The sequence below is a fragment of the Conger conger genome, chromosome 8, assembly GCF_963514075.1.
Source record: "Conger conger chromosome 8, fConCon1.1, whole genome shotgun sequence".
Taxonomy (NCBI): Eukaryota; Metazoa; Chordata; class Actinopteri; order Anguilliformes; family Congridae; genus Conger; species Conger conger.
In genome coordinates, this window is record NC_083767.1 from 35,437,508 (window position 1) to 35,453,800 (window position 16,293).

The window sequence follows — 16,293 nt, forward strand, 5'->3', positions numbered from 1 at the left end:
AAATGGCAATTTGGTGTCATGCAAGGCACCAACCATCAAGCCAGGACCAACTGGGGGTTAGGTGCCTTGCACTTGGACGCACCCAGGGCAGGATTGAACTGGCAAACCTCCAACTGCCAGACGACTACTTTTACCTCCTGAGCCAATGTTGTTTGGTCTTACTGGAGTATTGACTAGGCACAGACATTTCGGTGTGAGTCTAAAGGGCATTAACGCATATTCAGATTCACCTCAAAGTTGTTCAGACTCCTGTACCTACATGGACAGGATTACCTGACACACGGGTAAGTCAGGAAAGCATGTCACCATACAGACCACCCCCCATAATGCAAAGGGACATCAGTCAAAATATTTTCTTCAAAGAAATGGAAACTGCCAACGTACTAGAAATCAGACTTTATTTCCCACATATTACAAAAACAAAAAACCCAACGCACTTTTGCGTTGCTTCTCAGTCTCATCCCTACAGAAATGATACTTTTGTCACCAAAAGTAAACCAACTCAGTGGCTAACTGCGAGAACACATTAAATATCACGGATTCTGTTCCTAAAAACCGCGCCTCCCAGGTCGTCCTCATCACACTCTGATGTAGGGACGTCCCGTCGACCGGCCCGAACTCTAGCTGGTCATCATCCGGGGGGCGATGCACATAGACATGAGCTCCTGGAAGAGGAGCTTACAGGCGTAGGGCATCCGCACCAGAGAGATCTGAAACACAAACGCAGGGACAAAACGGGCCTGGTTAGTGCGCTCTCCCTTTTCATCTGCCCCTAACTGTGTGTGTGTGTGTCTGTGTGTGTGTCTGTGTGTGTGTCCGTGTGTGTGTCCGTGTGTGTGTCCGTGTGTGTGTCCGTGTGTGTGTCCGTGTGTGTGTCCGTGTGTGTGTCCGTGTGTGTGTCTGTGTGCACATTTTTAACCAACTGTTTTTCCTCATTCGATTTTTCATTTTATTGAAATGACCAATCATATTAAATCTGCCTGCCTCATCTTCATGTTACCTTTAAAATATAAACTTAAAAAATGCGCAAAATGTTTTGTTTCATTGGACCATGAGGAGACACTGGTTAGGAGACAACCTCTGCCTTAAAGTGGATTAGCTATCCAGGGAGCAGCAGTAGTGGCAGAGCAGTCACGCTCTACACGGAGCATTAGTACTAATCGGGCAATAGTTCTACCCTACAGGGGCAGTTGTAAGAAGGCATAGTGGCATAGCAGTTCAGCCCTTCAGGGGGCAGTATTTGTACTCTACCGGGGCAGTAGTTCTACCCAGCTATAATGAGCCATTTTATGCCATAGGTTATAATATCACTTATGTAAAATTATTTAAGTATTCAGGGTATGCTAGTTTTAAAATTGGTGTACTCTTCAAGGGTTCAAGTATCTATGTGATCATTCTAGGACTTGGAACTGTACTTTCCTCTAGGGTCTTCAACACACTTGTCCCTGGTTTTGATTTGCACTTTATTATACGTTGCTCTGGATAAGAGCATCTGCTAAATGACTATAATGTAATGTACGCACCAGTAGCAGGCGTAAGAATGCAGAGCGGCATAGCAGTTCCGCCCTCCAGGGGGCGGCAGTGAGCATGCGTACCTGGGTCTTGTTGCGAGCGCGCGTACCTGGGTCTTGTTGCGTACCTGGGTCTTGTTGCGAGCGTGCGTTCCTTGGGTCTTGTTGCGAGCGTGCGTACCTGGGTCTTGTTGCGAGCGTGCGTACCTGTGTCTTGTTGCGAGCGTGCGTACCTGTGTCTTGTTGCGAGCGTGCGTACCTGTGTCTTGTTGCGAGCGTGCGTACCTGGGTCTTGTTGCGAGCGTGCGTACCTGGGTCTTGTTGCGAGCGTGCGTACCTGGGTCTTGTTGCGAGCGTGCGTACCTGGGTCTTGTTGCGAGCGTGCGTACCTGTGTCTTGTTGTGAGCGTGCGTATCTGGGTCTTGTTGTGAGCGTGCGTACCTGGGTCTTGTTGCGAGCGTGCGTACCTGTGTCTTGTTGCGGCAGCCTCGGCACTCGTAGGTGTGCGTGCGGGTGTTGGCGATGGCCATCAGGCCGCACAGGTTGCACACGTGCACCTGGTAGGGGTCCGACGCCTCGAACAAGCGCTCTCTCAGGAACTGCGCTGCCCCGTGGGCGATCTGACAATCACGCTCCATCTCCCCGAAACGCAGGCCCCCGTCCCTGAGTGCCAGAGAAATCACAATCATTCTCACAATCTCTCACACACACACACACACACACACACACACACACACACACACACACACACACACACACACACACACACACACACACACACACACACACACACACACACACGGGGGGGGGGGGCATACAGGCCGAATTCTTCTGAAGTCACATACGGAAATGAAGTGAAAAGCCCTCAAAACATACCCACGACTGACATTTCAAATTCTAGCCCGTAAGGGCTGTAGTGTAGGCTAGTTTTTAGCGTCTCTCAGAACACTAAAGCCACATTTTGATTAAAGAAACCAGCAGACAATAGGGGCAACCAGGACTGGAGATTGACAGACCGATACTCAGGGGAACTTACCAATTAATGAACCAAACTGAAATTAAATGGCAGTTCACTGCAACCCAGCCCCGAACCCTCAGTGTAGCAAGCTGGGTTTACAGAGAATCCTTACAAACCCGCATTAAACAGGCCCACCCATCTGTCCCACCACACCAGCACACACGGGGGGTTCTCACCGGGATCGACCCTCCATGGGTTGCCGGTTGAGGATCTGCACTGGCCCGCGGGCCCTGGAGTGGATCTTGTCGTCCACCATGTGCTTCAGGCGCTGGTAATAGGTGGGTCCGATGAAGATCTGGGAGGTGAGCTTACGGCCGGTGAAACCGTTATACAGCACCTGCGTCACACAGCCAAAGGAGGGGTCAGAGGGCACACAGCAGGCCCCTGGGGTTCACAGCAGGCCCCTGGGGTTCCTGGAGTTGGGCAGCCTGTAGCCTAGTGGCTAATACGGCTGTGTGATATAGCTATCGCAGTACATCAAGTAGTTTCTTTAGCATAATAAGACCTATCTTTGGCCGGCGGCAGTAGGTTTCGTTCCTTCTTTTCATCTTTAATCATACTTGACATGGTAACACAACTCCAAACTTCAGTGAAATGCTTCTGGGGGAGAAAAAATATCACTTGTATCTATTCAATGTTGGTTAAAAGTTGCATATTAGTTTTGAAAAATGCATCGCTTATGTGTTTGCTCTTTATCTTGTAGTCATGTTTTTATCTACAACATGGAAACAGCATGGCCCTGTTGCTGTCATATCAACATTGAAAAGATACAAATGATGTAGTCCCACTGCTTAGTCTAATCAACTAAGTCGCTTCGGAGAAAATTATCAGCTAAATAACAAACTATTTATTTATAATGAAGAATACAGGGTAAAAGCGAGCTCACCTCGTTGCCTCTCAGGTGATAGCCGTATTCTGACAGCAGGTTGGACACTTTCTGCACGTTCACGGCGTCGTTGAACGGCGTGGCATCGCCGATCTCGCCTTTGTTTGCTGATACCTGGGGGAAAAGCAGAGAAGGGTGAACTCTGACATCGTTCCAGCACGTTTGGGCGTTCAGCCGTCGCTCTTGCCCAGAGCAACTTTACAAAAGAGCACAAACTAAAGGCAAAGAACATGGCACAATGACCATGCAGTTATCAGTGTGACAGCCATTGTAATTTTGGTAACACTGCAATTAGGTCACATGAATTGGCATTAACAAATGTAGTTGTTAACATGAATGAATGATTTACAAATGCATTAATTAAGCATGAAATTCACTTTTCATTAGTTAATGCATTTCTTAACTCCCAACTAATGTATTAGTTAGATGAATATTTATACATTAGTAAACCTTAGGATAAATATACAATTACTTAAGCATTAACAGATGTATTAACTGGCTTTCTCATTCCAATATGGTCACCCATATGAATTGGCATGAACTAATGTAGTTGTATTCATGAAACATCTTTTCATGATGCACAAATACATAAACAAAGCTGAACAGCTCAACGTTTCAGTCGCTACAAAGTTAACTACATTAGTTCATGCCAATTCATGCAACCTTATTGTAAAGTGAGACAGTAATTTCATTTCATACCAAGCAAAGCAACTGAGACCAACAGGGTGAGAGAGAAGATGAGGAGTTAAGAGGAAAAGAGTGGAGAGGACTTTAGGAAGAGAATAGGAAAGAGGACTTTAGAAAAGAGTGAACTTTAGGAGGCGCTGTACCTTCCCCTGCAAACATTCGATCAAATGGCCGACTGTCATTCGAGAGGGGATGGCGTGGGGGTTGATGATGATGTCAGGTGTGATGCCCTCACACGTGAAAGGCATGTCCTGAGGAAGAATAAAATATGAATACAGACCTGTTCATACATATGCACCCACACTAATCTAGACTTCCGTCGTGTAGAACCGGTCCTACAGTCGTGTAGGACTAGTCCTGCGGTCTTGTATGTGTTCTGTTGGATACGCTGGATAACTGTGGATGGTGTTGCCTCAGAGGCACAGGAATTCCGTGTTTAAAGAAAGGATTTCCTGTTTTCAGAAGTTAAGAAATGCAGATTTAACACACTTCAGTTTAGACAAGAAACACTCCCATATCAAATTCAAGGTTCCAGTTCATGTCAGTATAAAGAAATGGTGACTGTTGTCCTTAAATTTAAGTTAAAAGAAGTGCGTATTCTTTTTTTGACACTTTGAAAAATAGTAACGCAGGCATTTACATGTAAATGAAAGTTAAGGGGAAATGCTTTTTGAATACAGGGCGGTGTCTTCACAGCGAAAACAGGGATTAGCGGCTCTTTACCTCCTGCCTGTACTGGATACCGCAGGTTCCTTTCTGTCCGTGTCGACTGGCAAACTTGTCTCCGATCTGAGGGATCCGCACGGACCGAACCTGCGGGAGGCGAAGGAGAGGGAGGAGGGTTCAAGTCCGGGCGGAGGGGAAACTGCCCTGGCTCGTCCTGGCGTGAGCGAGTCGACGCCTCCGAGCTCAGAAACGCCACGCTGTCTTGCGCGTGTAGCAATGCACGCTTCACAGCTTTATAGACATGCAAGGGTCTGGCAGCCTCTCTAAACTTTTGATACAAGTAACGCCTGGCTGCTTTACAGCTCTGAGAGATTTACTTAAAAAAATAAAAAAATAAAAACACCTCTGAACTGAGGTGACCTCTCCACACTTAAGGTCTTAAAGAGGATTACACGTTTCCAGTCGGCTTTAATCACAAAGGCATTTTTCATCAGCACATGCAAAACTGATTGCATGTACACCAAACATGCTAGCATGTTTCAAATTCATGTTTCTACATCACTATCTACATACGTTTCATTAGCATGTGTGTACAGTCAGCCGTATTCAGACTCACAAACACAGTCCAGAAGCACAAACTAGCACACCGCACCTCATGAGCATGTGTGCGTCTAGCTGTGTTTACAATTAAGCGCTAGTATGTTACATGAACACGCCCTGTGTTTACTCCCACACCTCTACATCAGTGGTGGTTCCTGAGCTCAAAATCCAGCAGGCAGAAAATATCCCCTTGAACTAAATATTAGTCTCGACCCGTTTTCAATCGTTTACCTTGTTAATCAAATTTATCACTGATGGGAATCAATAGGCAGGTAAACACAGCTTCTTTCTTCGCGCCATATTAGAGAGATTAATCAATTCAATTTCAGACACTTTGCATTACAAACTCTAGAGTCTGCAGAATGTAATTCAATTCACAGGGACGATGTTGTATTTACAGCATGCACAAAAAAATCTAGGCCACTGCGTTGCAATAAAGGCTAACCTGAGCTCAATTGTTGAAATGACTACATTTGCACTACATGTAGGCTATCAACAAATTTGAATAATGTCAATTGAAATGTGCTCAAATAAAGAGTTTCTGTTCTAACTAATTGAGTGAAGTGTACGTGATAGCACCAACACTTTGTGACTTAATCACATTGTTAATCAAGAAAAAGACTAAAAACAGGTCAAGACCAATAATTCGTTTAAAGGGATGTTTTCTGCCTGTTTGATTTTGAGCTCAGGAGCCTCCACTGCTGTGCATCATGACGGTTTGTGTGCAGCTGAAAGTGTTCAGACGCACGCTGGCACGTTTCTAGCACAAGTGCGCGCAGCTGTGGATGGAAACAGCCCCTGGCCACAAGGCCGCTGAGTCAAGCTGTATACGGGGCCTAATCCTGACAGCTGGGGGTTTACTGAATTGTGATCCCGTCTGTATCTGTAACCCTCTGTGCCTTCCCCGTATGAATACAGTGAATAAGTCCACAAGGAGGGTGGACTGGCCACTTTCTTTATAGGAAAGATAAGAAAAAGAGCAACACATTGCTGTCGAGTAATTCAGAACTGGGTCAATTACGTAATTGTTTTGGACCCAAACGTATTTGAATCCGTAACAGTGAAGTATTTGACCCAGGTCGTTCGGGCGACTCACCCGGATCTTGCAGAACTTGTAGCCCTCCTGGTTGAGGGTGACCATGACCTGGTCTACGATGCCGGTCTCGCTGGTGCGGAGGAAGGTGCTGCAGTCGCGTTTGGTGTAGCGGCGGTTGGTGCTGTCCAGCTCGTCGTCGTTCTCGGGCAGAGTCACCGTCTTGCCGATGATCACGTCCTCCCCGGACACGCGCACCCCCGGCGCGATCAGCCCGTCGTCGTCCAGCTTGTCGTAGATGGCGTGCCGCATGCCTACAGAGGGGACACGGTGAACTTCTAGAAACTTCTCTGCCGTTAACCCTTTGGGTCCCCAAGCCCAATATGGCACCACCAAAATGCTTTTTTTTGGCTTCGGTTGAGAAAGTTGAGAATTAGTGGATGTAGGGTTTTAATAGGGGCTCAAAACAATAGCATAGCAGACATTTTGATTGGTTGAAAAGGTGTAAAGTTGAGAGTGACATACGTCGACTGAAAGGGTTAATGTACTGCACAACCATATAACCTCAAATGGTTTCCACAAGAGACGCACACAGACAAATTGTCTAAAAAGACACTATGATATGAAGAATTCTACTGACTCACCTTGACAAGTTTCACGTGTGGGTTTCTCAAAAATCTCCTCTTGGTCAAAGCCCTTCTTGGACTCCTGTTCCTTATACGAACGGTAGAACACAGACCTGGAACGACAGAGCATTTGATTGTACAAAAGTGCTGACCATCTGGTTAGTTTATACCAAATCTCTAATATTCCCATGTCAAACTTATCTTCATATCACATCAAAATGCAGCAGTGCTATGCAAACTACAGATGCTGGAGATTGGACACCTGCCCTTACCTGAAGAAACCACGGTCAACAGCAGAACGGTTCATGATGACGGAGTCTTCCTGATTGTACCCGGTGTAAGAAGCAATGGCTACTATAGAGTTGATGCCTGCAGAGATATTTTAAAAACAGTATTACAACCATACAAACACTGGTTTCCCTCATTAAAAGCAAATGTAGTCTGCAGTGGTAAGAGAAATGGGACTCCAGTTTGACGTGGGAAGCAGCCCCACCTGCTGGCAGCTCCCTGAAGCGCAGATACTCCATGGAACGGGTGGTCACCAGGGGCTTCTGTGGGTAGTACAGCACATGGGCCAGGGTGTCCATGCGCACATGGAAGTTGGTGATGTACACGCCCATGGCTTGTTTACCCATAGCGGACTGATACGTGTTCCTGGGCGACTGTATGAGGAAGAGCGGAAAGGATTAACATTGATTTAGACCAATTAACATCAGGTAACAGCGCAAATACAAGGCACATTGCAGTGCGTACGGCAAGATAATATTTTACAGTAGTGGAAAAACACATTAATCAAAGCTAATACTTCCCCAAATATGAACCTAGTTGAAGGACCAGTACCGCATGTTGCATACACTATCAAATTCACTCAACATCGAACGTATCTATCAGCTATTTTGTAGCAGAGGTAGAACTCACAAAATAAAATCAAGAAAACAGGTATAACATATTCAAACACATAATTTAAAAAAGAATACATGCCAATGCATGGAATACTTTAATGGATCTCTAGACTACAAATTAAGCACAGTACAATGAATGGAATGGGAAAACTGTGAAAAGAATAATAAAATGCATAAAGACAAGAACTGAAATCGTTGAGCAGCTATTGTGAGGTATAGGAGTCCAACTACTTCCGGTGCTTGATAAAGTTTTAAGCAACAGACTTTGCCCCGATTGGCTGGGGGAAGGACGGGAGGGGCTAAGGCCTTACCTGGTTGTGATCAGGGAAGGGGATGATGGAGGCGCATACACCCAGGATCATGGAAGGGTGGATCTCGCAGTGGGTGTAGGTGGAGCAGTAGGCCACGCCCTTCTCCTGCAGGTCATCGGGGGTCATGGCCAGCATCACGGTCTCCTCCTCCAGAGTGTCGATGTACTCCACCACCCCGCTGGCCACCAGGTCCTGCCAGCTGCAGCCAATCGCAGAGCAACCACAGAACAAGCTCAGCCACCTCCACCAATTACAGGGCACACGCAAATCTCCCTTACCAGCTTCCACCAATCAGAAAGAAAACATGGAACACAGTTGGCTGCCTCCACCAATCACAGGGCTCATGATGCTAAATCTGTTGCTTTCAATACATCACAGCTTTTGATCAGTACCCGCTGAAGTTCCATTTGCTTCCTTAGCTGTTTGTCTTTTAGGCATGCGATTGTGAGCATCAACTGTATATTTTACTATATGTTTTCCTGTTGCTTTTATGTTGTTTGCCACACTGTATTGCTATCTGGGTCAGGACTCCCTAGAAAAAGAGATCTTGTAATCACAATGGGACTCACCTGGTTAAATAAAGTTTGAATACATTTCTGAAAAAGGAGAGAGAGAGAGAGAGAGAGAGAGAGAGAGAGAGAGAGAGAGAGAGAGAGAGAGAGAGAGAGAGAGAGAGAGAGAGAGAGAGAGAGAGAGAGAGAGAGAGAGAGAGAGAGAGAGAGAGAGAGAGAGAGAGAGAGAGAGAGAGAGAGAGAAGCTCACCTGTAGTTGTTGTACTCTCTCTCCTTAAGCTGGTCAATGTGCCTCCTCTTCAGCAGAAGCTTTTGTTTCTCCACGATCAGCAGGGGGCGACAAATCCTCCCTGCGTCTGTGTAAATACGGATTTCCCTCTCCCGAATGTCCCTGATCATCGACACCTAGAGAGAGAGGGGGACAAGAGAGGAGGGAGGGACAGAGAAAGAGAGAAAAAAAACAACTTAAAGCCTCATTGCAGACACCAGCTGCTAGACTACTCCCCCCACACAGACTAACAAGCCCATAACAATGGCCATTTAACTTATGGGCAAACCAATGAGAAAATGAATATAGAATCAATCTGAAATTATGCCATAATTGACTCATCTTCTCTTAACCACTATGTTTGAAGGGAGAAGGCCAGTTTTCGGAGTACCTCAGACACGATGATATCCATCTGTCTCCGGAGCTTCCTCAGGGTATTCATCAGCTGCTCTGGATCCTTATGGATTCCTACCCAGCAACCGTTCACAAAGATCTTCGTGGCACTGTAAGGAGCAGGACACAACCGGCCTAGAACCAAAACTCCAGCAGCAAATCATTTGAGATTTGGCAAGACCTGGTGTGCATCTCTTTTCATTACACTACTATGAAGGTACTCTTTGGAAACTGGTAATGAAATAAGAGAAGATATACTTTATTGAACCCCATGGGGAATTTTGTCCATTTGACCCATCCTAATTACTTAGCAGCAGTGGGCAACCACAGAGCAGCACCCAGGGATCAACTCCAGTCCAGAGGTTATTGCCTTGGTCAAGGGCAATGGCAGAAATGTACCTAACCTGACATAAGTAGCAAAGTACTAAACTCCAGAGCACTGTTCTACATTCAAATACCTTTAATGTAATGGTATATGGAGTAAACATTACCCATTGTTACTTGTCCTTGCATATTTTTTTCTTTAAAAAAGTGAAAAGGTGATTGTGTGGTTGCTACCCCCTGCTGGTTGGGAGCAGGACTCACTCAGCGATGGCGGCCGGGGAGATCTCCTCCAGGTTCTCCATGCTCCACTCCTCCAAGAACTCCAGGATGGGGGAGGGCTGGGAGCCCACAGAGATGTAGGCCATGAGCGCCAAGTTCTTCACCAGCCCCACAGCGTGGCCCTGTGGGAAATCACGCAAATTACCTCACCATTCAAGAACAAATTCACCTGTACTCAAATTAATCATTCTAACTCTCTGATATGATGGTATCAAATCAACTCAAAGGATTCCATAACAACTCCAGGAGGTTGCACCACAGCACCTGTTGGATTTCTCTTTTTCGGTGTGTTGGTAGGCAATTATGAGATATAAAATTCCAGAAAACTTGAGCTTCTTACACATACACGAAATGTGATGTTTAGAGGCCCACACCTTTGTAAAGGAAAGCCGTAAATCTTTGAAAATTTGTATGTAGGGATAATTTTGTTTGTGGATTTCATATCTCACCTCAGAAAACATGGATCTACTTTAGTTTGCTTGCTGAGGTAGCCACCAAAGTCTCCTCAATAAAGGCACAATTTTATTCAGTAGAGGGCGACGTGACCAGTCACGTCGCAGACACTCAGGTACTCAACGTGTTACCAAGTGCGCCTGGAACAGAGCTGGATTTCCCATCGTACCTCTGGGGTTTCGGCAGGGCACACCATGCCCCACAGAGTGTTGTGGAGCTGCCGGGGTTTGGCCAGCTTGCCGTCCCGTCCGATGGGGGAGTTCACGCGCCGGAGGTGGGACAGGGTCGAGGCAAAGGTGAGCCGGTTCAACACCTGCAGAGGAGACGAGAGCGCAGCACTTTCAGCATTCACTCACTGATTCACAGGGTCTTAATCTAGAGCCAGTCTCAAGCACAGGGTCTAAAACCCAGACTTCATCGAGAGCACTGGTAACCAATGCGGTTGCTGGAGATTGCTACTATCCTGCAAGTTTTCACTCCAACCCGAACAAAGCACACCTTGTTCAACAGCTAGAAATCTTGTTGAGTTGCTAATTAGTAAAATCAGGTGTGGCAAATTATGGTTGAAATGAAAATTTAACGGATGGCAGACCTCCAGATACAGGGTTGGGGGAGGTCAATGTTGAGTTGCACAGGGCGAGTTCCACCACTTTCATTAGCTGGTCTGATGCTAAGAAGTCTTACCTGGGACACCCTCACTCTAACCCCCGCTCCTCCACACTCTTACCTGGGACACCCTCACTCTATCCCCCTCCTCCTCCTCCACACTCTTACCTGGGACACCCTCACTCATTACATTACAATACTGGCATTTTGGCAGATGCCCTTATCCAGAGCGACGTACAGTTGATTAGACTAAGCAGGAGACAATCCTCCCCTGGAGCAATGCAGGGTTAAGGGCCTTGCTCAAGGGCCCAACGGCTGTGCGGATCTTATTGCGGCTACACCGGGATTCGAACCGCCGACCTTGCGGGTCCCAGTCATGTGCCTTAACCACTACGCTACAGGCCCGCTACACTCTACCCCCCCTCCTCCAAACTCTTACCTGGGACACCCCAGCTCTGGCCTGATGGGCCTTCTTCACGTCGCCCCAGTTCCCGGTGGCCAGGGAGTACTTGAGCCCGTCGGAGATGATACGGGTTTTGATGGCCAGCTCCAGATTAAAATCCTTCCCTCTGTCGATGAACTTCTGCGCGTATATCCTGATCTCCTTCAGCAAGTTTTTAAACATCCTGAAACGATCAATAGAAACAGGTTAAAAAAAGAAAACTCATTAACAACATTATCTTGTGCAAACGCAAGGACAAGTTAACCTTTACAGCCACAAGGACTCCCTGGCATTAGCATGCATCTTGTGTTCAGACTGTATTGAGATATGATTTAGCCAGATTACATTTACACCAGTCATTTATATGCATTGCCAGTGACAGCATTGAGATCCGATCACAATCCGATCTCACTTCCCGCTCAAACAACCACTCGCCACGCCCTCCTCTCACTTGAAAGATAAATTCACTTCTAGGCAAACATTACGATGAAGAAAATGTGCTTGTCCATGAAGCTACACGAACACATATAACGGATTACAGAGTTGTTATATGTGGATTGAAAACACATTTGAATTTACACTTGCGTACGGTTGTGGTCACAGTGCCTCCCAGACCACCTCCAATCCACCAATAATTTACTTTTATTTAATTTACATTCCCACAAAACTACTTCTGCTTTAAGATCCTGCAAAAAATGTAAATGTTGTGAAACATATTTATCGCTATATGGTCCAAAATGTACACGCATTTACAATATATAGCAGTAAAGTGCCTGAAGTTTGGGCTCTTACCCGCGGAATAGGAAGGCCAGCAGCGGACCGGCCAGATCCAGCCTTTTGTTGCCATAGTGATCCCTGTCATCCAGCTCTCTTCTGCCCAGAGCAGCCAGCAACAGCCTGTGCACCATGTACCTGCAACCCGAAAGATCAGCTATAACACTGAACAGCTATAACAGAGAGAGCAGCTAAAACACTGAACAGCTATAAGAGAGAGCAGCTAAAACACTGAACAGCTATAACAGAGAGAGCAGCTAAAACACTGAACAGCTATAACAGACAGCAGCTATAACACTGAACATTTAGAACACAGAGAGCAGCTATAACACTGAACAACTAGAACACAGAGAGCAGCTATAACACTGAGCAGCTATAATAGAGAGAGCAGCTACAACAGAAAGAGCAGCTAAAGAAACATAATTGAGAGAAAGTGAGAGGAGGGAGGGACAGAGAGAAAAGGAATGAAGAGGAAAATCTCTGGAAAGTTTTCCTTAACTCTAAGGGCATCAGTCCCCTCACCCTAAGAAGTAGGCCTTCTTGGTCTCACAGAAGTCACTGACTCCCACATGGGGCAGCACCTCCTTCTGCAGAACCTCCTTGGCGTACTTGATCCTCTTCTCCTTGGTGACACCGGGCTTGGCACCACGAGAGCCAATGAAATTCAGCGCTACATTCTGCTCCTGGATTACAAACGCCTCATCCAGGGACGGCTTCACCTGTGTGTGTGTGTGTGTGTGTGTGTGTGTGTGTGTGAGGGAGGGAGGGAGGGGCGAGGGGGTTAACACATTTAACAAATCATGCCCAAGTGTTAGTCCACTGTTAACTGTGACTCAATGCCAAACATAAACTTAGAATCCATTCAAAAGATCAGTCTTACAGTAAATCTAAAATGTACAACAGAGAGAAACTACAGGGGCTTGGCTGTTTTGAATGCATATTGAATGTAAAGAACCAACATTGAACTAGCAATAGAAACCATTCTCCAATCCATTACATGAGGCCGGCTACCCCACAGAGCTTGAGCGGTGTATTTGAGCACAAAGAGGATTAATTCACCATTTCCATCATCTCGGGGTCATCAAAGTCATAGATGATGTGCTCCAAGATGTCTCTGTCAGACACAAAGCCCAGGGCGCGGAACACGATGATGATGGGCACTTCCTGTCTGATGTAGGGCAGCGTGGAGACTATCCTCTGACCAATGGCACTCTTCTTTACACCCTGTGGGACAAAAGCCAAAATAGAGGAAATTAATTTGGTCCTGGGGCGAGGCAGTGTCTGCAGGTTTTTACGTGGGTTTTGGTACTTTGGAGCTTCACAAGTCACCTATTGATGGACTGGGTCATAGTAATTAAAATCTCTAAGCCCCCCCCAGCAGGTGCCATGCCCCCAGACTCACCTGGCCCCCTCTGGCCATCATGCTGACCCAGATTGAGCTGGTGGGGCGGGACGAGTTCTCCAGGCAGGACCTGCACTCCCCCGTGTAGGCGTACTTTGAGTCCTTCTTGGCAAAGACGTACACCGTGTTAGTGGCCATCTTCTCTTGGGCAATCAGGACCTATATAAAAACATAGAAAGGGTCTGTAAGACACAGCCCTCTCCAGTGTGTTTTAACCTCTCTGACACCCCACGGTGGGCCCTTCACCTTCTCGGAGCCGTTGATGATGAAGTAACCCCCGGGGTCCAGTGGGCACTCGTTCAGCTCGCACAGATCACGGTCCGTCAGGCCGCTGAGCAAGCAGTACGTGGAGCGGAGCATGATGGGAATTTTGCCGATGAAGGTCTTCTGGTGCTGAGTTTGGAGCTGCTCCTCCCCCTCTTTAATGATGGTCTTGGTGATGTCGACGTACAAGGGTGCCGAGTACCTGTGGGCAGACAGTCCATGTTAATAACCGATCGGGTTTGAACAACCGACTGCTTAATGACAATAAAAGCAAGCAAACACTGACCAGGCTCCAAATTCAGGAAACGTGACTTCACTTCAAATTAAAACCAAAAGCTTGACTTGAATGTATAACTACTAACTTCATGCAGAGGATTAAAAAATAATAATAATAAAAGAAAACAAAAAACTTGTCTTACACATCACTCGTCTCTGCAATCAACTTTGATTTGTCTACGGTACTCAATTGTCTGGTTTGAGGACAGTTGAATGCACTTACTTGTGAGCCACTTTTGATAAAATCAGCCCTTAAAGGTCTACACTGAAGTGTAAATGTGACCATCAGCCTCCACAGAGTTGTGGGGTTTCAGAGATCAGGGTGGCTGGCAGACGGGTGGCCTTACGTGAGGTTGCGGAGTCTGGCTTCATTAGGCATCATAGGCGAAGGCGCTCCATCTCTTTCCCAGTGAGTGGGTTTGGACAGGTAAATCTGTTCAAACTTCAGCAGGTACCGCGGCTAAGAGAGGGAGGAGTTTAAAAAAAGAAAAGGTCATGAGTACTTTACCAGGACAAACAAGGAATGCAAGTTTAACAAATTTAACTCGGCTATACTGAACATGATTCTTCCCCTGCTTAGTGAAATTAACTAAGTAGCTTTGGATAAAAGTGTCAGCTAAAAAACTAATTATTAATATTATTACTATTATTATTATTATTATTATTATTATTATTATTATTATAGAAAGGCACAAAGCAAATGAATAACATGTGGGCATACAACTTGATCTTGTTAGCCAGGTCTAACACCATTTCTCATTTCACCCTGGTGCGTGCAACATTGTGCTACATTGCAACTATGGATACGCGTTTATGTTTCCCCTGCAAAACGTAATGTAATGAATGGTGGTAACACTGTTATATACTTCCTTTGTGCATCCTTTATTCCCTTCCCTCTGGAAACTGTGGAAACTCACCGGTTCCTCCACCTCCCCTGATGTGTGCTGAGCCTCGGCCTGCAGGTCAATGGGCGGGGCGTCCTCCACAATCCTCTGGACCGACATCTGGATGAACTCGTCAAAGGAATCCAGCTGCTGCCGCACCAGGCCCTTCTCATCAAAGTAGGAGCTGAGAGACCAATGTAGTCAGAGTTCATGCTTGTGCATTATGATTGGGAGCAAGACCAAAAAGAAACCTTTTGGATTTTTTTTATTTATTGGAGGTCCATATTACCTGATGACAATCCAGCAAGCTTCCTGCCACAAATCAGGGGTGATTTCATCATCATCTTCATCGTATTGGATATCTACAGTGGAAAACAATATCACTCAATACTATGCTGTTGTGAATGTAATACTCAACACTAACTTACTTTTGCAGTACTGACGCCTAAATGTGGCCAAATGAAACACATTTTATTAGCTACTAATTATTTAATTTCACGGTACAATAACGTTAGGTTTTATCCATTTAGAAAGTAAATTACAAGACTGCTCCTGTTTGTGCAATACACTCAATTGTGCATTGTGAAAATGTCTAAGGCTATCTAACCTTCTAAATACTTACTGAAACATATCAGCAAGTTTTAAGCGTTATATGTCAGCGTGTTTTCATGCATAACCTTACAATAGGAGATTAAATCATTTTAATTAAAGTGAGCAAGCTAGCTACGTTATGATGGCGATGGCGCCATATTAGGTAACGCTAGCTAGCTCAGATTTGATTCAATTTCTGAATCAAGCTGACTCTCTTATCACAAACCAAACGAGCAAAAACGAGCATACTCACCCTCATCTTGATCGTACATGGTTTCTGATAAGTGCCAACCTAATCAATACTCAGTTAAAGGGGTATCGATGTGTGTGTGTTCGTCCTAAACACTGGTGCCCGCTACCTACTTTCCAATGTGTAGGCCTACGCACTGAATAAAGAAACTATCAACTCTATGGTCACTGCGTCATTTCCCGTATGCCCACTGTAAATATTGTTTATTTGGTTGCGACACAACCAATTGAGAACTTATCACACATTTACTTTAATTTATTTCTTAAACAAACTGAAAAAAAACGTATTGCAATTATATTTAAACTAGAGCCATCCTAATTAAAATATTCTGGAAA

At 45.7% G+C, this 16,293-nt stretch overlaps 1 protein-coding gene across 1 annotated transcript; it reads right to left on the bottom strand.

Annotated features, from left to right (window-relative positions):
• Positions 1-381: 381 nt before the first annotated feature.
• Positions 382-16,093, bottom strand: polr2b (RNA polymerase II subunit B). Its single transcript, XM_061253228.1, has 25 exons — positions 15,962-16,093; positions 15,407-15,479; positions 15,151-15,301; positions 14,581-14,693; positions 13,940-14,159; positions 13,694-13,852; positions 13,351-13,515; positions 12,814-13,010; positions 12,310-12,429; positions 11,515-11,701; positions 10,639-10,782; positions 9,999-10,138; positions 9,412-9,523; positions 9,003-9,157; positions 8,241-8,439; positions 7,521-7,689; positions 7,300-7,396; positions 7,046-7,140; positions 6,465-6,715; positions 4,826-4,915; positions 4,246-4,353; positions 3,416-3,529; positions 2,706-2,866; positions 1,979-2,174; positions 382-710 (listed from the first exon to the last, which is right to left on the bottom strand). The coding sequence occupies exons 1-25, from the start codon at positions 15,978-15,980 to the stop codon at positions 621-623; spliced, it is 3,525 nt and encodes a 1,174-aa protein (XP_061109212.1). The 5' UTR covers positions 15,981-16,093; the 3' UTR covers positions 382-620.
• Positions 16,094-16,293: the final 200 nt, after the last annotated feature.

Coding starts and splice junctions, on each gene's coding strand:
- polr2b (XM_061253228.1), bottom strand. Junction 13,516..13,693: donor TGATGGCCAGAGGGGGCCAG/GTGAGTCTGGGG, acceptor TTTGTCCCACAG/GGTGTAAAGAAGAGTGCCAT. Junction 2,175..2,705: donor CCCATGGAGGGTCGATCCCG/GTGAGAACCCCC, acceptor TCTGGCACTCAG/GGACGGGGGCCTGCGTTTCG.